The sequence below is a fragment of the Leuciscus leuciscus genome (assembly GCF_965113295.1).
Source record: "Leuciscus leuciscus genome assembly, chromosome: 19".
Taxonomy (NCBI): domain Eukaryota; kingdom Metazoa; phylum Chordata; class Actinopteri; order Cypriniformes; family Leuciscidae; genus Leuciscus; species Leuciscus leuciscus.
The window spans coordinates 1,953,113-1,975,475 of NC_138743.1; the positions used below are offsets into that span (position 1 = coordinate 1,953,113).

At 44.3% G+C, this 22,363-nt stretch overlaps 5 protein-coding genes across 6 annotated transcripts; all 5 read left to right on the forward strand.

The window, feature by feature from the left end:
* The first annotated feature begins 1,150 nt into the window (after positions 1–1,150).
* On the forward strand, positions 1,151–2,940 carry LOC309482113 (zona pellucida sperm-binding protein 4-like). 2 transcript variants are annotated; one of them, XR_014200190.1, is made up of 4 exons: positions 1,151–2,107; positions 2,184–2,376; positions 2,446–2,751; positions 2,830–2,940. XR_014200190.1 is itself a non-coding variant. In XM_082147345.1 (3 exons), exons 1-3 carry the CDS (start codon positions 1,921–1,923, stop codon positions 2,657–2,659), a joined length of 594 nt encoding a protein of 197 aa, XP_082003471.1. In that variant the 5' UTR covers positions 1,151–1,920; the 3' UTR covers positions 2,660–2,940. The 2 variants fall into 2 exon arrangements, 1 of the variants encoding a protein (XP_082003471.1); XM_082147345.1 differs by having other exon boundaries at positions 2,446–2,940.
* A 3,361-nt stretch (positions 2,941–6,301) lies between these two features.
* Positions 6,302–7,720, forward strand: LOC309482107 (zona pellucida sperm-binding protein 4-like). Its single transcript, XM_082147340.1, has 5 exons — positions 6,302–6,887; positions 6,964–7,156; positions 7,226–7,373; positions 7,459–7,531; positions 7,610–7,720. The coding sequence occupies exons 1-5, from the start codon at positions 6,701–6,703 to the stop codon at positions 7,684–7,686; spliced, it is 678 nt and encodes a 225-aa protein (XP_082003466.1). The 5' UTR covers positions 6,302–6,700; the 3' UTR covers positions 7,687–7,720.
* Positions 7,721–10,632: 2,912 nt separating this feature from the next.
* On the forward strand, positions 10,633–12,418 carry LOC309482106 (zona pellucida sperm-binding protein 4-like). Its single transcript, XM_082147339.1, has 5 exons — positions 10,633–11,585; positions 11,662–11,854; positions 11,924–12,071; positions 12,157–12,229; positions 12,308–12,418. Exons 1-5 carry the CDS (start codon positions 11,399–11,401, stop codon positions 12,382–12,384), a joined length of 678 nt encoding a protein of 225 aa, XP_082003465.1. The 5' UTR covers positions 10,633–11,398; the 3' UTR covers positions 12,385–12,418.
* Positions 12,419–15,415: 2,997 nt separating this feature from the next.
* LOC309482105 (zona pellucida sperm-binding protein 4-like) lies at positions 15,416–17,205 on the forward strand. Its single transcript, XM_082147338.1, has 6 exons — positions 15,416–16,142; positions 16,215–16,372; positions 16,449–16,641; positions 16,711–16,858; positions 16,944–17,016; positions 17,095–17,205. The coding sequence occupies exons 1-6, from the start codon at positions 16,078–16,080 to the stop codon at positions 17,169–17,171; spliced, it is 714 nt and encodes a 237-aa protein (XP_082003464.1). The 5' UTR covers positions 15,416–16,077; the 3' UTR covers positions 17,172–17,205.
* A 1,629-nt stretch (positions 17,206–18,834) lies between these two features.
* Positions 18,835–21,903, forward strand: LOC309482101 (zona pellucida sperm-binding protein 4-like). The gene is made up of 6 exons (XM_082147335.1): positions 18,835–20,840; positions 20,913–21,070; positions 21,147–21,339; positions 21,409–21,556; positions 21,642–21,714; positions 21,793–21,903. Exons 1-6 carry the CDS (start codon positions 20,776–20,778, stop codon positions 21,867–21,869), a joined length of 714 nt encoding a protein of 237 aa, XP_082003461.1. The 5' UTR covers positions 18,835–20,775; the 3' UTR covers positions 21,870–21,903.
* The last annotated feature ends 460 nt before the right edge of the window (positions 21,904–22,363 follow it).

Below are 22,363 nucleotides of genomic sequence, written 5' to 3' on the forward strand. Positions count from 1 at the left end.
TATTATTTACATTTTTTTTCCCCCTTTGATAATTTGTTTAATTCAGCATCCAAATGTATATAGGTGTACTTGGACTTGGGTTGTTTTAAATTAAAAAATATATAATTAATATATCATAGAGTTGTTTGTTGTGGTGGTGATTAGACGAGATTTGTGGTGACGTCACAATCGTACTGCATTGTGGGACATATAGGTGCCTGAAGTGTACATATGAAGTAGACTCGCTCCCTCGGTCAAAATCGAGGGAACGAGGGTCTGTCCATATAAACTTCCCTCGTCCACTTCACGAAGTGGAACGCACTTCAAAATGGCGGCAGGGATTCCCCCGAGGGGAAGTGCTTAGGGAAGTTCGCAAGTGCGTGTCTAAAAGTGGACTGGAACGCAGCCCTAGTTGTATAAACTCCCACTCGTGCAAGTCTGGAGAATCATGACTGTTAATGAAGAGGGAGGGATTATCATTAATTAGCCAAAGTCTGTAGAGTACAAAAAGACCAAAGGGCAGCACCTCAGCAGTGTGACTAGCTGTTGAACAATGGCAAGAAGTTGGTGTGCTGTTCAGTCTCTGGCACTTTGTGTTTGGTTCTGTGCGGTCAGTCATGCTGTTCCGAAGTGGAGTGATCTGCCCCAGAATCCTCAAGCTCTGATGTTCCAGCAAACTGACCAGCGGTTTCAAAAGCCAGTTCAACAGCAATCTAGTCAATGGTTTCCTCAGCAGGTCCAAAAGCCAGTTCAACAGCAATCTAGTCAATGGCTTCCTCAGCAGGTTCAAAAGCCAGTTCAAAAGCAAGCTAGTCAACGGTTTCCTCAGCAGGTTCAACAGCAAGCTAGTCAATGGTTTCCTCAGCAGGTTCAAAAGCCAGTTCAAAAGCAAGCTAGTCAACAGTTTCCTCAGCAGGTTCAACAGCAAGCTAGTCAATGGCTTCCTCAGCAGGTTCAAAAGCCGGTTCAAAAGCCAGTTCAAAAGCAAGCTAGTCAGCAGGTTCAACAGCAAGCTAGTCAATGGTTTCCTCAGCAGGTTCAAAAGCCAGTTCAACAGCAAGCTAGTCAACAGTTTCCTCAGCAGTTTCAACAGCAAGCTAGTCAATGGTTTCCTCAGGCAGTTCAACAGCAAGCTAGTCAACAGTTTCCTCAGGCAGTTCAACAGCAAGCTAGTCAACAGTTTCCTCAGTCAGTTCAACAGCAAGCCAGTCAACAGTTTCCTCAGTCAGTTCAACAGCAAGCTAGTCAACAGTTTTCTCAGTCAGTTCAACAGCAAGCTAGTCAACAGTTTCCTCAGCAGTTTCAGCCTAAGCAGCCAGTGGCACAGGCAGAGCCCCTTGACAAATGTACTGTAGCTGATTATGAGCAGATTCAATGTGGACCACCTGGTATCAGTGGTGCTGAGTGTGCTGCTATCAACTGCTGCTTTAACGGACAGCAGTGTTACTATGGGAAGGCAGGTAAGAGTGTAGAGTCAGTGTAGAGGCATTCATGTTAAACTGATCCTCAGCAATAACCTGCTCTTGTAACTCGTTCCAGTGACTGTCCAGTGTATAAGAGATGGTCAGTTTGTGGTAGTGGTGGCTAGAGATGTTACGCTGCCTCGATTGAGCCTGGATTCAGTCCGTCTCCTGGGTGGAAGTGATCCAGCTTGCAGTCCAGTGGGATCCACACCTTTCTTTGCTATATACCAGTTCCCTGTCACTGCATGTGGCACAAGCATGATGGCGAGTAGCTGCTTGTGGTTTTGTTCTGCATGGCTTAGAATGGATTGGATGCTAACAATGTTACTATTTGCAGGAGGACAGTGGATATGTGGTGTATGAAAACAGAATGACCTCCTCATATGAAGTGGGTATCGGACCACTTGGTTCCATTACAAGGGACAGCCATTTTGAGTAAGTGATGTATGCTTTATCATAAATGTAAAATCATTGACAAATGCTACAAGCTCACCGTTTGTTGTCCAGGCTTCTCTTCCAGTGTAGGTACTCTGGTACCTCTGTGGAAGCTCTGGTTGTGGAGGTCAACACCGTTCCTCCACCTCCACCAGTAGCTGCTCCTGGACCCCTCAGGGTGGAGCTTAGACTGGCAAATGGTCAATGTGTCACCAAAGGCTGTGCAGAAGGTAAGTGTTGGTCCCAAGTATGCCTAAAGCCTTTCTAAAACTCCAGTTTCTAGTTAAACACTGCATTCTTCCTCAGGGGACGAGGCGTACACGTCCTACTACAGTGATGCTGATTATCCAGTTACAAAAGTCCTGCGGGAGCCTGTGTATGTTGAGGTGCACATTTTGGAGAGGACCGACCCCAACATTGTCCTGATGCTGGGACGTTGCTGGGCGACATCAACCCCCAGTCCACTCAGTCTACCCCAATGGGATCTTCTGGTTGATGGGTGAGTAAGGCCAGTCTTTATCCATCTAGTGTGCTGTAAGGCATTTCTGACTGCCTCTTTGCCTTTCAGATGCCCTTACCAGGATGATCGTTACCTGACCACATTGGTTCCAGTGGCTGGATCATCTGGTCTTCAGTTCCCGACCCACTACAAGCGCTTTGTTGTGAAGATGTTCACATTTGTAGATCCAGCATCACTGGCTCCTCTGCAGGAAACCGTATGCTCTGCAGCCTTACCTCAACCCTTAATATTAGTGCTTTTTACAGTGATTTCTATGGCTTAACCCTTTCCCCCTCTGTTAGATCTTCATCCACTGTAGTACAGCGGTGTGCCATCCCTCCTCTGGCTCCTGTGAGCAAAGTTGCACTAGGAAAAGTGAGTGCTTGCTGTAAGTTGACTTCAGGAACTGAGAATTTATTTGAATGCCCCTCATGCTTCTACCACTTTTTACAGGAAGAGACACGCACGTCAAGACCATCTCTAGTGGGCAAACTGTGGTGTCTAGTGGACAAGTTAACCTGGTCAAGTGAATTTAAGTGTTTTAATAAACTTCATGAAACTCAACATGTTTCTCTTTGCTATTCATTTCTGTCTGGAGTTGGATGTTTCATGACTGTTCTCAGTTTGACTTCTGCACTACTAAACCTTTTTCTTTTGTGCATTGAGATTCTTGACTTGAACTAAAACAAGCCAAGTTTCTGCCTAAGCCATTTAACTTTACCATTTGCCAAGTTCTAGTCGTTAACTTGGGCCCCTGTTCATGTTTCACATATCAAATTAAGGTTTTAGCTTCTGTCTGTTTGAGGCTTTACATACGACTTTATGGCTGGACTAGCATAACTGCATATATTGATGCCCAAACCCCTCTCTTGAGGTCACTCGTTGGCTTTTTGTAGTGCTTTTTTACAGTCACGCTTTTTTACAGTCACGCAAGTATAGAATAATATCTTGGGATAAAGGATGAGTGCAGGTTGATACTGATTTTCTTTTTTTCAGGCTAGTCCCAGTAATGTAGACTACTTTCATTTAAGCATTAATCCCTAAACTGTTGTATCCCAACTAGGTAGCTGTCCAAGGCCTTGTTTACACCTGGTACTAAGAAGCATTTTTGTAAATCGGATCACAGGTGGACTGTGGTAAATGAAGGTGTAAAAAGGGGCTATTTTTTTGGAGCTTGTCTATTTTTGGCCACTTCCGGAGGTAGTCCAACACATTCGACCAGATTGCTTTCATAGAGTAGATGCTCATGTGGTTGAATGTGTTCGAACAGCCACAAAACGGTGTACTCTACCGCTGACCTAGTACGTAAACATTGAAGAAGTGCGCTAGCAGGTGTGATTTAAAGGCATTAAGCTTTGTATCAGTAGAAAACCTGTAGTATTTTCAAATTACTGTGCTTCCCTCCCTCATATCCCCCTGAGATGAGGGATTTCATGTATTTTTATTTATTTTTTGTCTGGAAAAAATCCTCCCATGACGCAAAAAACGTCATTTTGCGTCATCGGAGCACTTTTTGGCCAGAGGCTAGAAACTACAGCCAGTGCTAGGAGCTAGTTCTGCATGTTTTCAACCCACCCATAGGGGGTGGGATCTCACTCACAGAATGTACAAATAGTGTCAGCCATCTTTTTTTGGAAGCTAAGCTATCAGGCTCTTGTTCTGAAAAGCCGAATCCCGGACATTTTGGGCGATCTCGAAATCCCGGGCAGACTCGTCACGGAGACTCACGATAAAACGGCGTCTTTTGAGTCAACTAGTAGCCTAGCTTAGTTGTTTAACTGCGCTCTCTTACCGGTAGGCGTGGCTTGGGAGTGGCCTCGTAGGGCAGCGAAGCAAGTGCATTCTGGGAGTTGTTGTCTTTCATCCACATGAGCCAAAAATACATTTTCTGGCTTTTCTCAGTCTAGAAGGCTCCAAATTCAAAAATAATTTCACATTTCTACTACATAAATGACCCATTTTAAATACACATTCATCGTTCCAGAGGTGAAGTATCCCTTTAAATTTTCTTAAAATATACAGGCCTGTTGCCATAAGAAAACTATGATGTGTTTCAAAGAAAAAGAAAAAACAATCCAGAATAGCAAAAACATCTAATATAAAAAAAAGGCTGAATTCAGAATGGCAGAAATAGTACTAGCATACTATTCTGAATTCAGCTCAATGTGGTTTTATGTATGTTCAAAAGGGAAAAATTGACTTTTAAGAAACAATAGAATCACCTATGCTGCATTCCAGTCCAAAATTGCCATGCCCTTCATTCGCTAACTCCCCTCCGTCTCGTTCACTCGGATGTGCGTCATTGCTTACGTTGCACGAGTGCCCACTACTGGCGGAAACTGCAATGGGCTGAATTGGAACGTCCTAAGCCCTTGATCACTTGGAATCAGCTATGGAGTTGATTTATTATTTACATTTTTTTTCCCCCTTTGATAATTTGTTTAATTCAGAATCCAAATGTATATAGGTGTACTTGGACTTGGGTTGTTTTAAATTAAAAAATATATAATTAATATATCATAGAGTTGTTTGTTGTGGTGGTGATTAGACGAGATTTGTGGTGACGTCACAATCGTACTGCATTGTGGGACATATAGGTGCCTGAAGTGTACATATGAAGTAGACTCGCTCCCTCGGTCAAAATCGAGGGAACGAGGGTCTGTCCATATAAACTTCCCTCGTCCACTTCACGAAGTGGAACGCACTTCAAAATGGCGGCAGGGATTCCCCCGAGGGGAAGTGCTTAGGGAAGTTCGCAAGTGCGTGTCTAAAAGTGGACTGGAACGCAGCCCTAGTTGTATAAACTCCCACTCGTGCAAGTCTGGAGAATCATGACTGTTAATGAAGAGGGAGGGATTATCATTAATTAGCCAAAGTCTGTAGAGTACAAAAAGACCAAAGGGCAGCACCTCAGCAGTGTGACTAGCTGTTGAACAATGGCAAGAAGTTGGTGTGCTGTTCAGTCTCTGGCACTTTGTGTTTGGTTCTGTGCGGTCAGTCATGCTGTTCCGAAGTGGAGTGATCTGCCCCAGAATCCTCAAGCTCTGATGTTCCAGCAAACTGACCAGCGGTTTCAAAAGCCAGTTCAACAGCAATCTAGTCAATGGTTTCCTCAGCAGGTCCAAAAGCCAGTTCAACAGCAATCTAGTCAATGGCTTCCTCAGCAGGTTCAAAAGCCAGTTCAAAAGCAAGCTAGTCAACGGTTTCCTCAGCAGGTTCAACAGCAAGCTAGTCAATGGTTTCCTCAGCAGGTTCAAAAGCCAGTTCAAAAGCAAGCTAGTCAACAGTTTCCTCAGCAGGTTCAACAGCAAGCTAGTCAATGGCTTCCTCAGCAGGTTCAAAAGCCGGTTCAAAAGCCAGTTCAAAAGCAAGCTAGTCAGCAGGTTCAACAGCAAGCTAGTCAATGGTTTCCTCAGCAGGTTCAAAAGCCAGTTCAACAGCAAGCTAGTCAACAGTTTCCTCAGCAGGTTCAACAGCAAGCTAGTCAATGGTTTCCTCAGGCAGTTCAACAGCAAGCTAGTCAACAGTTTCCTCAGGCAGTTCAACAGCAAGCTAGTCAACAGTTTCCTCAGTCAGTTCAACAGCAAGCCAGTCAACAGTTTCCTCAGTCAGTTCAACAGCAAGCTAGTCAACAGTTTTCTCAGTCAGTTCAACAGCAAGCTAGTCAACAGTTTCCTCAGCAGTTTCAGCCTAAGCAGCCAGTGGCACAGGCAGAGCCCCTTGACAAATGTACTGTAGCTGATTATGAGCAGATTCAATGTGGACCACCTGGTATCAGTGGTGCTGAGTGTGCTGCTATCAACTGCTGCTTTAACGGACAGCAGTGTTACTATGGGAAGGCAGGTAAGAGTGTAGAGTCAGTGTAGAGGCATTCATGTTAAACTGATCCTCAGCAATAACCTGTTCTTGTAACTCGTTCCAGTGACTGTCCAGTGTATAAGAGATGGTCAGTTTGTGGTAGTGGTGGCTAGAGATGTTACGCTGCCTCGATTGAGCCTGGATTCAGTCCGTCTCCTGGGTGGAAGTGATCCAGCTTGCAGTCCAGTGGGATCCACACCTTTCTTTGCTATATACCAGTTCCCTGTCACTGCATGTGGCACAAGCATGATGGCGAGTAGCTGCTTGTGGTTTTGTTCTGCATGGCTTAGAATGGATTGGATGCTAACAATGTTACTATTTGCAGGAGGACAGTGGATATGTGGTGTATGAAAACAGAATGACCTCCTCATATGAAGTGGGTATCGGACCACTTGGTTCCATTACAAGGGACAGCCATTTTGAGTAAGTGATGTATGCTTTATCATAAATGTAAAATCATTGACAAATGCTACAAGCTCACCGTTTGTTGTCCAGGCTTCTCTTCCAGTGTAGGTACTCTGGTACCTCTGTGGAAGCTCTGGTTGTGGAGGTCAACACCGTTCCTCCACCTCCACCAGTAGCTGCTCCTGGACCCCTCAGGGTGGAGCTTAGACTGGCAAATGGTCAATGTGTCACCAAAGGCTGTGCAGAAGGTAAGTGTTGGTCCCAAGTATGCCTAAAGCCTTTCTAAAACTCCAGTTTCTAGTTAAACACTGCATTCTTCCTCAGGGGACGAGGCGTACACGTCCTACTACAGTGATGCTGATTATCCAGTTACAAAAGTCCTGCGGGAGCCTGTGTATGTTGAGGTGCACATTTTGGAGAGGACCGACCCCAACATTGTCCTGATGCTGGGACGTTGCTGGGCGACATCAACCCCCAGTCCACTCAGTCTACCCCAATGGGATCTTCTGGTTGATGGGTGAGTAAGGCCAGTCTTTATCCATCTAGTGTGCTGTAAGGCATTTCTGACTGCCTCTTTGCCTTTCAGATGCCCTTACCAGGATGATCGTTACCTGACCACATTGGTTCCAGTGGCTGGATCATCTGGTCTTCAGTTCCCGACCCACTACAAGCGCTTTGTTGTGAAGATGTTCACATTTGTAGATCCAGCATCACTGGCTCCTCTGCAGGAAACCGTATGCTCTGCAGCCTTACCTCAACCCTTAATATTAGTGCTTTTTACAGTGATTTCTATGGCTTAACCCTTTCCCCCTCTGTTAGATCTTCATCCACTGTAGTACAGCGGTGTGCCATCCCTCCTCTGGCTCCTGTGAGCAAAGTTGCACTAGGAAAAGTGAGTGCTTGCTGTAAGTTGACTTCAGGAACTGAGAATTTATTTGAATGCCCCTCATGCTTCTACCACTTTTTACAGGAAGAGACACGCACGTCAAGACCATCTCTAGTGGGCAAACTGTGGTGTCTAGTGGACAAGTTAACCTGGTCAAGTGAATTTAAGTGTTTTAATAAACTTCATGAAACTCAACATGTTTCTCTTTGCTATTCATTTCTGTCTGGAGTTGGATGTTTCATGACTGTTCTCAGTTTGACTTCTGCACTACTAAACCTTTTTCTTTTGTGCATTGAGATTCTTGACTTGAACTAAAACAAGCCAAGTTTCTGCCTAAGCCATTTAACTTTACCATTTGCCAAGTTCTAGTCGTTAACTTGGGCCCCTGTTCATGTTTCACATATCAAATTAAGGTTTTAGCTTCTGTCTGTTTGAGGCTTTACATACGACTTTATGGCTGGACTAGCATAACTGCATATATTGATGCCCAAACCCCTCTCTTGAGGTCACTCGTTGGCTTTTTGTAGTGCTTTTTTACAGTCACGCTTTTTTACAGTCACGCAAGTATAGAATAATATCTTGGGATAAAGGATGAGTGCAGGTTGATACTGATTTTCTTTTTTTCAGGCTAGTCCCAGTAATGTAGACTACTTTCATTTAAGCATTAATCCCTAAACTGTTGTATCCCAACTAGGTAGCTGTCCAAGGCCTTGTTTACACCTGGTACTAAGAAGCATTTTTGTAAATCGGATCACAGGTGGACTGTGGTAAATGAAGGTGTAAAAAGGGGCTATTTTTTTGGAGCTTGTCTATTTTTGGCCACTTCCGGAGGTAGTCCAACACATTCGACCAGATTGCTTTCATAGAGTAGATGCTCATGTGGTTGAATGTGTTCGAACAGCCACAAAACGGTGTACTCTACCGCTGACCTAGTACGTAAACATTGAAGAAGTGCGCTAGCAGGTGTGATTTAAAGGCATTAAGCTTTGTATCAGTAGAAAACCTGTAGTATTTTCAAATTACTGTGCTTCCCTCCCTCATATCCCCCTGAGATGAGGGATTTCATGTATTTTTATTTATTTTTTGTCTGGAAAAAATCCTCCCATGACGCAAAAAACGTCATTTTGCGTCATCGGAGGACTTTTTGGCCAGAGGCTAGAAACTACAGCCAGTGCTAGGAGCTAGTTCTGCATGTTTTCAACCCGCCCATAGGGGGTGGGATCTCACTCACAGAATGTACAAATAGTGTCAGCCATCTTTTTTTGGAAGCTAAGCTATCAGGCTCTTGTTCTGAAAAGCCGAATCCCGGACATTTTGGGCGATCTCGAAATCCCGGGCAGACTCGTCACGGAGACTCACGATAAAACGGCGTCTTTTAAGTTTTGAGTCAACTAGTAGCCTAGCTTAGTTGTTTAACTGTGCTCTCTTACCGGTAGGCGTGGCTTGGGAGTGGCCTCGTAGGGCAGCGAAGCAAGTGCATTCTGGGAGTTGTTGTCTTTCATCCACATGAGCCAAAAATACATTTTCTGGCTTTTCTCAGTCTAGAAGGCTCCAAATTCAAAAATAATTTCACATTTCTACTACATAAATGACCCATTTTAAATACACATTCATCGTTCCAGAGGTGAAGTATCCCTTTAAATTTTCTTAAAATATACAGGCCTGTTGCCATAAGAAAACTATGATGTGTTTCAAAGAAAAAGAAAAAACAATCCAGAATAGCAAAAACATCTAATATAAAAAAAAAGGCTGAATTCAGAATGGCAGAAATAGTACTAGCATACTATTCTGAATTCAGCTCAATGTGGTTTTATGTATGTTCAAAAGGGAAAAATTGACTTTTAAGAAACAATAGAATCACCTATGCTGCATTCCAGTCCAAAATTGCCATGCCCTTCATTCGCTAACTCCCCTCCGTCTCGTTCACTCGGATGTGCGTCATTGCTTACGTTGCACGAGTGCCCACTACTGGCGGAAACTGCAATGGGCTGAATTGGAACGTCCTAAGCCCTTGATCACTTGGAATCAGCTATGGAGTTGATTTATTATTTACATTTTTTTTCCCCCTTTAATAATTTGTTTAATTCAGCATCCAAATGTATATAGGTGTACTTGGGTTGTTTTAAATTAAAAAATATATAATTAATATATCATAGAGTTGTTTGTTGTGGTGGTGATTAGACGAGATTTGTGGTGACGTCACAATCGTACTGCATTGTGGGACATATAGGTGCCTGAAGTGTACATATGAAGTAGACTCGCTCCCTCTGTCAAAATCGAGGGAACGAGGGTCTGTCCATATAAACTTCCCTCGTCCACTTCACGAAGTGGAACGCACTTCAAAATGGCGGCAGGGATTCCCCCGAGGGGAAGTGCTTAGGGAAGTTCGCAAGTGCGTGTCTAAAAGTGGACTGGAACGCAGCCCTAGTTGTATAAACTCCCACTCGTGCAAGTCTGGAGAATCATGACTGTTAATGAAGAGGGAGGGATTATCATTAATTAGCCAAAGTCTGTAGAGTACAAAAAGACCAAAGGGCAGCACCTCAGCAGTGTGACTAGCTGTTGAACAATGGCAAGAAGTTGGTGTGCTGTTCAGTCTCTGGCACTTTGTGTTTGGTTCTGTGCGGTCAGTCATGCTGTTCCGAAGTGGAGTGATCTGCCCCAGAATCCTCAAGCTCTGATGTTCCAGCAAACTGACCAGCGGTTTCAAAAGCCAGTTCCACAGCAATCTAGTCAATGGTTTCCTCAGCAGGTCCAAAAGCCAGTTCAACAGCAATCTAGTCAATGGTTTCCTCAGCAGGTTCAAAAGCCAGTTCAAAAGCAAGCTAGTCAACAGTTTCCTCAGCAGGTTCAACAGCAAGCTAGTCAATGGCTTCCTCAGCAGGTTCAAAAGCCGGTTCAAAAGCCAGTTCAAAAGCAAGCTAGTCAGCAGGTTCAACAGCAAGCTAGTCAATGGTTTCCTCAGCAGGTTCAAAAGCCAGTTCAACAGCAAGCTAGTCAACAGTTTCCTCAGCAGGTTCAACAGCAAGCTAGTCAATGGTTTCCTCAGGCAGTTCAACAGCAAGCTAGTCAACAGTTTCCTCAGGCAGTTCAACAGCAAGCTAGTGAACAGTTTCCTCAGTCAGTTCAACAGCAAGCCAGTCAACAGTTTCCTCAGTCAGTTCAACAGCAAGCTAGTCAACAGTTTTCTCAGTCAGTTCAACAGCAAGCTAGTCAACAGTTTCCTCAGCAGTTTCAGCCTAAGCAGCCAGTGGCACAGGCAGAGCCCCTTGACAAATGTACTGTAGCTGATTATGAGCAGATTCAATGTGGACCACCTGGTATCAGTGGTGCTGAGTGTGCTGCTATCAACTGCTGCTTTAACGGACAGCAGTGTTACTATGGGAAGGCAGGTAAGAGTGTAGAGTCAGTGTAGAGGCATTCATGTTAAACTGATCCTCAGCAATAACCTGCTCTTGTAACTCGTTCCAGTGACTGTCCAGTGTATAAGAGATGGTCAGTTTGTGGTAGTGGTGGCTAGAGATGTTACGCTGCCTCGATTGAGCCTGGATTCAGTCCGTCTCCTGGGTGGAAGTGATCCAGCTTGCAGTCCAGTGGGATCCACACCTTTCTTTGCTATATACCAGTTCCCTGTCACTGCATGTGGCACAAGCATGATGGCGAGTAGCTGCTTGTGGTTTTGTTCTGCATGGCTTAGAATGGATTGGATGCTAACAATGTTACTATTTGCAGGAGGACAGTGGATATGTGGTGTATGAAAACAGAATGACCTCCTCATATGAAGTGGGTATCGGACCACTTGGTTCCATTACAAGGGACAGCCATTTTGAGTAAGTGATGTATGCTTTATCATAAATGTAAAATCATTGACAAATGCTACAAGCTCACCGTTTGTTGTCCAGGCTTCTCTTCCAGTGTAGGTACTCTGGTACCTCTGTGGAAGCTCTGGTTGTGGAGGTCAACACCGTTCCTCCACCTCCACCAGTAGCTGCTCCTGGACCCCTCAGGGTGGAGCTTAGACTGGCAAATGGTCAATGTGTCACCAAAGGCTGTGCAGAAGGTAAGTGTTGGTCCCAAGTATGCCTAAAGCCTTTCTAAAACTCCAGTTTCTAGTTAAACACTGCATTCTTCCTCAGGGGACGAGGCGTACACGTCCTACTACAGTGATGCTGATTATCCAGTTACAAAAGTCCTGCGGGAGCCTGTGTATGTTGAGGTGCACATTTTGGAGAGGACCGACCCCAACATTGTCCTGATGCTGGGACGTTGCTGGGCGACATCAACCCCCAGTCCACTCAGTCTACCCCAATGGGATCTTCTGGTTGATGGGTGAGTAAGGCCAGTCTTTATCCATCTAGTGTGCTGTAAGGCATTTCTGACTGCCTCTTTGCCTTTCAGATGCCCTTACCAGGATGATCGTTACCTGACCACATTGGTTCCAGTGGCTGGATCATCTGGTCTTCAGTTCCCGACCCACTACAAGCGCTTTGTTGTGAAGATGTTCACATTTGTAGATCCAGCATCACTGGCTCCTCTGCAGGAAACCGTATGCTCTGCAGCCTTACCTCAACCCTTAATATTAGTGCTTTTTACAGTGATTTCTATGGCTTAACCCTTTCCCCCTCTGTTAGATCTTCATCCACTGTAGTACAGCGGTGTGCCATCCCTCCTCTGGCTCCTGTGAGCAAAGTTGCACTAGGAAAAGTGAGTGCTTGCTGTAAGTTGACTTCAGGAACTGAGAATTTATTTGAATGCCCCTCATGCTTCTACCACTTTTTACAGGAAGAGACACGCACGTCAAGACCATCTCTAGTGGGCAAACTGTGGTGTCTAGTGGACAAGTTAACCTGGTCAAGTGAATTTAAGTGTTTTAATAAACTTCATGAAACTCAACATGTTTCTCTTTGCTATTCATTTCTGTCTGGAGTTGGATGTTTCATGACTGTTCTCAGTTTGACTTCTGCACTACTAAACCTTTTTCTTTTGTGCATTGAGATTCTTGACTTGAACTAAAACAAGCCAAGTTTCTGCCTAAGCCATTTAACTTTACCATTTGCCAAGTTCTAGTCGTTAACTTGGGCCCCTGTTCATGTTTCACATATCAAATTAAGGTTTTAGCTTCTGTCTGTTTGAGGCTTTACATACGACTTTATGGCTGGACTAGCATAACTGCATATATTGATGCCCAAACCCCTCTCTTGAGGTCACTCGTTGGCTTTTTGTAGTGCTTTTTTACAGTCACGCTTTTTTACAGTCACGCAAGTATAGAATAATATCTTGGGATAAAGGATGAGTGCAGGTTGATACTGATTTTCTTTTTTTCAGGCTAGTCCCAGTAATGTAGACTACTTTCATTTAAGCATTAATCCCTAAACTGTTGTATCCCAACTAGGTAGCTGTCCAAGGCCTTGTTTACACCTGGTACTAAGAAGCATTTTTGTAAATCGGATCACAGGTGGACTGTGGTAAATGAAGGTGTAAAAAGGGGCTATTTTTTTGGAGCTTGTCTATTTTTGGCCACTTCCGGAGGTAGTCCAACACATTCGACCAGATTGCTTTCATAGAGTAGATGCTCATGTGGTTGAATGTGTTCGAACAGCCACAAAACGGTGTACTCTACCGCTGACCTAGTACGTAAACATTGAAGAAGTGCGCTAGCAGGTGTGATTTAAAGGCATTAAGCTTTGTATCAGTAGAAAACCTGTAGTATTTTCAAATTACTGTGCTTCCCTCCCTCATATCCCCCTGAGATGAGGGATTTCATGTATTTTTATTTATTTTTTGTCTGGAAAAAATCCTCCCATGACGCAAAAAACGTCATTTTGCGTCATCGGAGGACTTTTTGGCCAGAGGCTAGAAACTACAGCCAGTGCTAGGAGCTAGTTCTGCATGTTTTCAACCCACCCATAGGGGGTGGGATCTCACTCACAGAATGTACAAATAGTGTCAGCCATCTTTTTTTGGAAGCTAAGCTATCAGGCTCTTGTTCTGAAAAGCCGAATCCCGGACATTTTGGGCGATCTCGAAATCCCGGGCAGACTCGTCACGGAGACTCACGATAAAACGGCGTCTTTTAAGTTTTGAGTCAACTAGTAGCCTAGCTTAGTTGTTTAACTGCGCTCTCTTACCGGTAGGCGTGGCTTGGGAGTGGCCTCGTAGGGCAGCGAAGCAAGTGCATTCTGGGAGTTGTTGTCTTTCATCCACATGAGCCAAAAATACATTTTCTGGCTTTTCTCAGTCTAGAAGGCTCCAAATTCAAAAATAATTTCACATTTCTACTACATAAATGACCCATTTTAAATACACATTCATCGTTCCAGAGGTGAAGTATCCCTTTAAATTTTCTTAAAATATACAGGCCTGTTGCCATAAGAAAACTATGATGTGTTTCAAAGAAAAAGAAAAAACAATCCAGAATAGCAAAAACATCTAATATAAAAAAAAGGCTGAATTCAGAATGGCAGAAATAGTACTAGCATACTATTCTGAATTCAGCTCAATGTGGTTTTATGTATGTTCAAAAGGGAAAAATTGACTTTTAAGAAACAATAGAATCACCTATGCTGCATTCCAGTCCAAAATTGCCATGCCCTTCATTCGCTAACTCCCCTCCGTCTCGTTCACTCGGATGTGCGTCATTGCTTACGTTGCACGAGTGCCCACTACTGGCGGAAACTGCAATGGGCTGAATTGGAACGTCCTAAGCCCTTGATCACTTGGAATCAGCTATGGAGTTGATTTATTATTTACATTTTTTTTCCCCCTTTGATAATTTGTTTAATTCAGCATCCAAATGTATATAGGTGTACTTGGACTTGGGTTGTTTTAAATTAAAAAATATATAATTAATATATCATAGAGTTGTTTGTTGTGGTGGTGATTAGACGAGATTTGTGGTGACGTCACAATCGTACTGCATTGTGGGACATATAGGTGCCTGAAGTGTACATATGAAGTAGACTCGCTCCCTCGGTCAAAATCGAGGGAACGAGGGTCTGTCCATATAAACTTCCCTCGTCCACTTCACGAAGTGGAACGCACTTCAAAATGGCGGCAGGGATTCCCCCGAGGGGAAGTGCTTAGGGAAGTTCGCAAGTGCGTGTCTAAAAGTGGACTGGAACGCAGCCCTAGTTGTATAAACTCCCACTCGTGCAAGTCTGGAGAATCATGACTGTTAATGAAGAGGGAGGGATTATCATTAATTAGCCAAAGTCTGTAGAGTACAAAAAGACCAAAGGGCAGCACCTCAGCAGTGTGACTAGCTGTTGAACAATGGCAAGAAGTTGGTGTGCTGTTCAGTCTCTGGCACTTTGTGTTTGGTTCTGTGCGGTCAGTCATGCTGTTCCGAAGTGGAGTGATCTGCCCCAGAATCCTCAAGCTCTGATGTTCCAGCAAACTGACCAGCGGTTTCAAAAGCCAGTTCAACAGCAATCTAGTCAATGGTTTCCTCAGCAGGTCCAAAAGCCAGTTCAACAGCAATCTAGTCAATGGCTTCCTCAGCAGGTTCAAAAGCCAGTTCAAAAGCAAGCTAGTCAACGGTTTCCTCAGCAGGTTCAACAGCAAGCTAGTCAATGGTTTCCTCAGCAGGTTCAAAAGCCAGTTCAAAAGCAAGCTAGTCAACAGTTTCCTCAGCAGGTTCAACAGCAAGCTAGTCAATGGCTTCCTCAGCAGGTTCAAAAGCCGGTTCAAAAGCCAGTTCAAAAGCAAGCTAGTCAGCAGGTTCAACAGCAAGCTAGTCAATGGTTTCCTCAGCAGGTTCAAAAGCCAGTTCAACAGCAAGCTAGTCAACAGTTTCCTCAGCAGTTTCAACAGCAAGCTAGTCAATGGTTTCCTCAGGCAGTTCAACAGCAAGCTAGTCAACAGTTTCCTCAGGCAGTTCAACAGCAAGCTAGTCAACAGTTTCCTCAGTCAGTTCAACAGCAAGCCAGTCAACAGTTTCCTCAGTCAGTTCAACAGCAAGCTAGTCAACAGTTTTCTCAGTCAGTTCAACAGCAAGCTAGTCAACAGTTTCCTCAGCAGTTTCAGCCTAAGCAGCCAGTGGCACAGGCAGAGCCCCTTGACAAATGTACTGTAGCTGATTATGAGCAGATTCAATGTGGACCACCTGGTATCAGTGGTGCTGAGTGTGCTGCTATCAACTGCTGCTTTAACGGACAGCAGTGTTACTATGGGAAGGCAGGTAAGAGTGTAGAGTCAGTGTAGAGGCATTCATGTTAAACTGATCCTCAGCAATAACCTGCTCTTGTAACTCGTTCCAGTGACTGTCCAGTGTATAAGAGATGGTCAGTTTGTGGTAGTGGTGGCTAGAGATGTTACGCTGCCTCGATTGAGCCTGGATTCAGTCCGTCTCCTGGGTGGAAGTGATCCAGCTTGCAGTCCAGTGGGATCCACACCTTTCTTTGCTATATACCAGTTCCCTGTCACTGCATGTGGCACAAGCATGATGGCGAGTAGCTGCTTGTGGTTTTGTTCTGCATGGCTTAGAATGGATTGGATGCTAACAATGTTACTATTTGCAGGAGGACAGTGGATATGTGGTGTATGAAAACAGAATGACCTCCTCATATGAAGTGGGTATCGGACCACTTGGTTCCATTACAAGGGACAGCCATTTTGAGTAAGTGATGTATGCTTTATCATAAATGTAAAATCATTGACAAATGCTACAAGCTCACCGTTTGTTGTCCAGGCTTCTCTTCCAGTGTAGGTACTCTGGTACCTCTGTGGAAGCTCTGGTTGTGGAGGTCAACACCGTTCCTCCACCTCCACCAGTAGCTGCTCCTGGACCCCTCAGGGTGGAGCTTAGACTGGCAAATGGTCAATGTGTCACCAAAGGCTGTGCAGAAGGTAAGTGTTGGTCCCAAGTATGCCTAAAGCCTTTCTAAAACTCCAGTTTCTAGTTAAACACTGCATTCTTCCTCAGGGGACGAGGCGTACACGTCCTACTACAGTGATGCTGATTATCCAGTTACAAAAGTCCTGCGGGAGCCTGTGTATGTTGAGGTGCACATTTTGGAGAGGACCGACCCCAACATTGTCCTGATGCTGGGACGTTGCTGGGCGACATCAACCCCCAGTCCACTCAGTCTACCCCAATGGGATCTTCTGGTTGATGGGTGAGTAAGGCCAGTCTTTATCCATCTAGTGTGCTGTAAGGCATTTCTGACTGCCTCTTTGCCTTTCAGATGCCCTTACCAGGATGATCGTTACCTGACCACATTGGTTCCAGTGGCTGGATCATCTGGTCTTCAGTTCCCGACCCACTACAAGCGCTTTGTTGTGAAGATGTTCACATTTGTAGATCCAGCATCACTGGCTCCTCTGCAGGAAACCGTATGCTCTGCAGCCTTACCTCAACCCTTAATATTAGTGCTTTTTACAGTGATTTCTATGGCTTAACCCTTTCCCCCTCTGTTAGATCTTCATCCACTGTAGTACAGCGGTGTGCCATCCCTCCTCTGGCTCCTGTGAGCAAAGTTGCACTAGGAAAAGTGAGTGCTTGCTGTAAGTTGACTTCAGGAACTGAGAATTTATTTGAATGCCCCTCATGCTTCTACCACTTTTTACAGGAAGAGACACGCACGTCAAGACCATCTCTAGTGGGCAAACTGTGGTGTCTAGTGGACAAGTTAACCTGGTCAAGTGAATTTAAGTGTTTTAATAAACTTCATGAAACTCAACATGTTTCTCTTTGCTATTCATTTCTGTCTGGAGTTGGATGTTTCATGACTGTTCTCAGTTTGACTTCTGCACTACTAAACCTTTTTCTTTTGTGCATTGAGATTCTTGACTTGAACTAAAACAAGCCAAGTTTCTGCCTAAGCCATTTAACTTTACCATTTGCCAAGTTCTAGTCGTTAACTTGGGCCCCTGTTCATGTTTCACATATCAAATTAAGGTTTTAGCTTCTGTCTGTTTGAGGCTTTACATACGACTTTATGGCTGGACTAGCATAACTGCATATATTGATGCCCAAACCCCTCTCTTGAGGTCACTCGTTGGCTTTTTGTAGTGCTTTTTTACAGTCACGCTTTTTTACAGTCACGCAAGTATAGAATAATATCTTGGGATAAAGGATGAGTGCAGGTTGATACTGATTTTCTTTTTTTCAGGCTAGTCCCAGTAATGTAGACTACTTTCATTTAAGCATTAATCCCTAAACTGTTGTATCCCAACTAGGTAGCTGTCCAAGGCCTTGTTTACACCTGGTACTAAGAAGCATTTTTGTAAATCGGATCACAGGTGGACTGTGGTAAATGAAGGTGTAAAAAGGGGCTATTTTTTTGGAGCTTGTCTATTTTTGGCCACTTCCGGAGGTAGTCCAACACATTCGACCAGATTGCTTTCATAGAGTAGATGCTCATGTGGTTGAATGTGTTCGAACAGCCACAAAACGGTGTACTCTACCGCTGACCTAGTACGTAAACATTGAAGAAGTGCGCTAGCAGGTGTGATTTAAAGGCATTAAGCTTTGTATCAGTAGAAAACCTGTAGTATTTTCAAATTACTGTGCTTCCCTCCCTCATATCCCCCTGAGATGAGGGATTTCATGTATTTTTATTTATTTTTTGTCTGGAAAAAATCCTCCCATGACGCAAAAAACGTCATTTTGCGTCATCGGAGGACTTTTTGGCCAGAGGCTAGAAACTACAGCCAGTGCTAGGAGCTAGTTCTGCATGTTTTCAACCCGCCCATAGGGGGTGGGATCTCACTCACAGAATGTACAAATAGTGTCAGCCATCTTTTTTTGGAAGCTAAGCTATCAGGCTCTTGTTCTGAAAAGCCGAATCCCGGACATTTTGGGCGATCTCGAAATCCCGGGCAGACTCGTCAAGGAGACTCACGATAAAACGGCGTCTTTTAAGTTTTGAGTCAACTAGTAGCCTAGCTTAGTTGTTTAACTGTGCTCTCTTACCGGTAGGCGTGGCTTGGGAGTGGCCTCGTAGGGCAGCGAAGCAAGTGCATTCTGGGAGTTGTTGTCTTTCATCCACATGAGCCAAAAATACATTTTCTGGCTTTTCTCAGTCTAGAAGGCTCCAAATTCAAAAATAATTTCACATTTCTACTACATAAATGACCCATTTTAAATACACATTCATCGTTCCAGAGGTGAAGTATCCCTTTAAATTTTCTTAAAATATACAGGCCTGTTGCCATAAGAAAACTATGATGTGTTTCAAAGAAAAAGAAAAAACAATCCAGAATAGCAAAAACATCTAATATAAAAAAAAAGGCTGAATTCAGAATGGCAGAAATAGTACTAGCATACTATTCTGAATTCAGCTCAATGTGGTTTTATGTATGTTCAAAAGGGAAAAATTGACTTTTAAGAAACAATAGAATCACCTATGCTGCATTCCAGTCCAAAATTGCCATGCCCTTCATTCGCTAACTCCCCTCCGTCTCGTTCACTCGGATGTGCGTCATTGCTTACGTTGCACGAGTGCCCACTACTGGCGGAAACTGCAATGGGCTGAATTGGAACGTCCTAAGCCCTTGATCACTTGGAATCAGCTATGGAGTTGATTTATTATTTACATTTTTTTTCCCCCTTTAATAATTTGTTTAATTCAGCATCCAAATGTATATAGGTGTACTTGGGTTGTTTTAAATTAAAAAATATATAATTAATATATCATAGAGTTGTTTGTTGTGGTGGTGATTAGACGAGATTTGTGGTGACGTCACAATCGTACTGCATTGTGGGACATATAGGTGCCTGAAGTGTACATATGAAGTAGACTCGCTCCCTCTGTCAAAATCGAGGGAACGAGGGTCTGTCCATATAAACTTCCCTCGTCCACTTCACGAAGTGGAACGCACTTCAAAATGGCGGCAGGGATTCCCCCGAGGGGAAGTGCTTAGGGAAGTTCGCAAGTGCGTGTCTAAAAGTGGACTGGAACGCAGCCCTAGTTGTATAAACTCCCACTCGTGCAAGTCTGGAGAATCATGACTGTTAATGAAGAGGGAGGGATTATCATTAATTAGCCAAAGTCTGTAGAGTACAAAAAGACCAAAGGGCAGCACCTCAGCAGTGTGACTAGCTGTTGAACAATGGCAAGAAGTTGGTGTGCTGTTCAGTCTCTGGCACTTTGTGTTTGGTTCTGTGCGGTCAGTCATGCTGTTCCGAAGTGGAGTGATCTGCCCCAGAATCCTCAAGCTCTGATGTTCCAGCAAACTGACCAGCGGTTTCAAAAGCCAGTTCCACAGCAATCTAGTCAATGGTTTCCTCAGCAGGTCCAAAAGCCAGTTCAACAGCAATCTAGTCAATGGTTTCCTCAGCAGGTTCAAAAGCCAGTTCAAAAGCAAGCTAGTCAACAGTTTCCTCAGCAGGTTCAACAGCAAGCTAGTCAATGGCTTCCTCAGCAGGTTCAAAAGCCGGTTCAAAAGCCAGTTCAAAAGCAAGCTAGTCAGCAGGTTCAACAGCAAGCTAGTCAATGGTTTCCTCAGCAGGTTCAAAAGCCAGTTCAACAGCAAGCTAGTCAACAGTTTCCTCAGCAGGTTCAACAGCAAGCTAGTCAATGGTTTCCTCAGGCAGTTCAACAGCAAGCTAGTCAACAGTTTCCTCAGGCAGTTCAACAGCAAGCTAGTCAACAGTTTCCTCAGTCAGTTCAACAGCAAGCCAGTCAACAGTTTCCTCAGTCAGTTCAACAGCAAGCTAGTCAACAGTTTTCTCAGTCAGTTCAACAGCAAGCTAGTCAACAGTTTCCTCAGCAGTTTCAGCCTAAGCAGCCAGTGGCACAGGCAGAGCCCCTTGACAAATGTACTGTAGCTGATTATGAGCAGATTCAATGTGGACCACCTGGTATCAGTGGTGCTGAGTGTGCTGCTATCAACTGCTGCTTTAACGGACAGCAGTGTTACTATGGGAAGGCAGGTAAGAGTGTAGAGTCAGTGTAGAGGCATTCATGTTAAACTGATCCTCAGCAATAACCTGCTCTTGTAACTCGTTCCAGTGACTGTCCAGTGTATAAGAGATGGTCAGTTTGTGGTAGTGGTGGCTAGAGATGTTACGCTGCCTCGATTGAGCCTGGATTCAGTCCGTCTCCTGGGTGGAAGTGATCCAGCTTGCAGTCCAGTGGGATCCACACCTTTCTTTGCTATATACCAGTTCCCTGTCACTGCATGTGGCACAAGCATGATGGCGAGTAGCTGCTTGTGGTTTTGTTCTGCATGGCTTAGAATGGATTGGATGCTAACAATGTTACTATTTGCAGGAGGACAGTGGATATGTGGTGTATGAAAACAGAATGACCTCCTCATATGAAGTGGGTATCGGACCACTTGGTTCCATTACAAGGGACAGCCATTTTGAGTAAGTGATGTATGCTTTATCATAAATGTAAAATCATTGACAAATGCTACAAGCTCACCGTTTGTTGTCCAGGCTTCTCTTCCAGTGTAGGTACTCTGGTACCTCTGTGGAAGCTCTGGTTGTGGAGGTCAACACCGTTCCTCCACCTCCACCAGTAGCTGCTCCTGGACCCCTCAGGGTGGAGCTTAGACTGGCAAATGGTCAATGTGTCACCAAAGGCTGTGCAGAAGGTAAGTGTTGGTCCCAAGTATGCCTAAAGCCTTTCTAAAACTCCAGTTTCTAGTTAAACACTGCATTCTTCCTCAGGGGACGAGGCGTACACGTCCTACTACAGTGATGCTGATTATCCAGTTACAAAAGTCCTGCGGGAGCCTGTGTATGTTGAGGTGCACATTTTGGAGAGGACCGACCCCAACATTGTCCTGATGCTGGGACGTTGCTGGGCGACATCAACCCCCAGTCCACTCAGTCTACCCCAATGGGATCTTCTGGTTGATGGGTGAGTAAGGCCAGTCTTTATCCATCTAGTGTGCTGTAAGGCATTTCTGACTGCCTCTTTGCCTTTCAGATGCCCTTACCAGGATGATCGTTACCTGACCACATTGGTTCCAGTGGCTGGATCATCTGGTCTTCAGTTCCCGACCCACTACAAGCGCTTTGTTGTGAAGATGTTCACATTTGTAGATCCAGCATCACTGGCTCCTCTGCAGGAAACCGTATGCTCTGCAGCCTTACCTCAACCCTTAATATTAGTGCTTTTTACAGTGATTTCTATGGCTTAACCCTTTCCCCCTCTGTTAGATCTTCATCCACTGTAGTACAGCGGTGTGCCATCCCTCCTCTGGCTCCTGTGAGCAAAGTTGCACTAGGAAAAGTGAGTGCTTGCTGTAAGTTGACTTCAGGAACTGAGAATTTATTTGAATGCCCCTCATGCTTCTACCACTTTTTACAGGAAGAGACACGCACGTCAAGACCATCTCTAGTGGGCAAACTGTGGTGTCTAGTGGACAAGTTAACCTGGTCAAGTGAATTTAAGTGTTTTAATAAACTTCATGAAACTCAACATGTTTCTCTTTGCTATTCATTTCTGTCTGGAGTTGGATGTTTCATGACTGTTCTCAGTTTGACTTCTGCACTACTAAACCTTTTTCTTTTGTGCATTGAGATTCTTGACTTGAACTAAAACAAGCCAAGTTTCTGCCTAAGCCATTTAACTTTACCATTTGCCAAGTTCTAGTCGTTAACTTGGGCCCCTGTTCATGTTTCACATATCAAATTAAGGTTTTAGCTTCTGTCTGTTTGAGGCTTTACATACGACTTTATGGCTGGACTAGCATAACTGCATATATTGATGCCCAAACCCCTCTCTTGAGGTCACTCGTTGGCTTTTTGTAGTGCTTTTTTACAGTCACGCTTTTTTACAGTCACGCAAGTATAGAATAATATCTTGGGATAAAGGATGAGTGCAGGTTGATACTGATTTTCTTTTTTTCAGGCTAGTCCCAGTAATGTAGACTACTTTC

What these genes read in the sequence shown, in the direction of transcription:
- LOC309482113 (XM_082147345.1), top strand. Translation starts at nt 1,921, where the DNA reads ATGCTACAAGCTCACCGTTTGTTGTCCAGGCTTCTCTTCCAGTGTAGG. An exon ending in CACCAAAGGCTGTGCAGAAG is followed by an intron (nt 2,108 to 2,183) that starts GTAAGTGTTGGT and finishes ATTCTTCCTCAG; the next exon opens with GGGACGAGGCGTACACGTCC. An exon ending in TGGGATCTTCTGGTTGATGG is followed by an intron (nt 2,377 to 2,445) that starts GTGAGTAAGGCC and finishes TTTGCCTTTCAG; the next exon opens with ATGCCCTTACCAGGATGATC.
- LOC309482107 (XM_082147340.1), top strand. Translation starts at nt 6,701, where the DNA reads ATGCTACAAGCTCACCGTTTGTTGTCCAGGCTTCTCTTCCAGTGTAGG. An exon ending in CACCAAAGGCTGTGCAGAAG is followed by an intron (nt 6,888 to 6,963) that starts GTAAGTGTTGGT and finishes ATTCTTCCTCAG; the next exon opens with GGGACGAGGCGTACACGTCC. An exon ending in TGGGATCTTCTGGTTGATGG is followed by an intron (nt 7,157 to 7,225) that starts GTGAGTAAGGCC and finishes TTTGCCTTTCAG; the next exon opens with ATGCCCTTACCAGGATGATC.
- LOC309482106 (XM_082147339.1), top strand. Translation starts at nt 11,399, where the DNA reads ATGCTACAAGCTCACCGTTTGTTGTCCAGGCTTCTCTTCCAGTGTAGG. An exon ending in TGGGATCTTCTGGTTGATGG is followed by an intron (nt 11,855 to 11,923) that starts GTGAGTAAGGCC and finishes TTTGCCTTTCAG; the next exon opens with ATGCCCTTACCAGGATGATC. An exon ending in GCAAAGTTGCACTAGGAAAA is followed by an intron (nt 12,230 to 12,307) that starts GTGAGTGCTTGC and finishes CACTTTTTACAG; the next exon opens with GAAGAGACACGCACGTCAAG.
- LOC309482105 (XM_082147338.1), top strand. Translation starts at nt 16,078, where the DNA reads ATGACCTCCTCATATGAAGTGGGTATCGGACCACTTGGTTCCATTACA. An exon ending in ACAAGGGACAGCCATTTTGA is followed by an intron (nt 16,143 to 16,214) that starts GTAAGTGATGTA and finishes TTTGTTGTCCAG; the next exon opens with GCTTCTCTTCCAGTGTAGGT. An exon ending in GCAAAGTTGCACTAGGAAAA is followed by an intron (nt 17,017 to 17,094) that starts GTGAGTGCTTGC and finishes CACTTTTTACAG; the next exon opens with GAAGAGACACGCACGTCAAG.
- LOC309482101 (XM_082147335.1), top strand. Translation starts at nt 20,776, where the DNA reads ATGACCTCCTCATATGAAGTGGGTATCGGACCACTTGGTTCCATTACA. An exon ending in TGGGATCTTCTGGTTGATGG is followed by an intron (nt 21,340 to 21,408) that starts GTGAGTAAGGCC and finishes TTTGCCTTTCAG; the next exon opens with ATGCCCTTACCAGGATGATC. An exon ending in GCAAAGTTGCACTAGGAAAA is followed by an intron (nt 21,715 to 21,792) that starts GTGAGTGCTTGC and finishes CACTTTTTACAG; the next exon opens with GAAGAGACACGCACGTCAAG.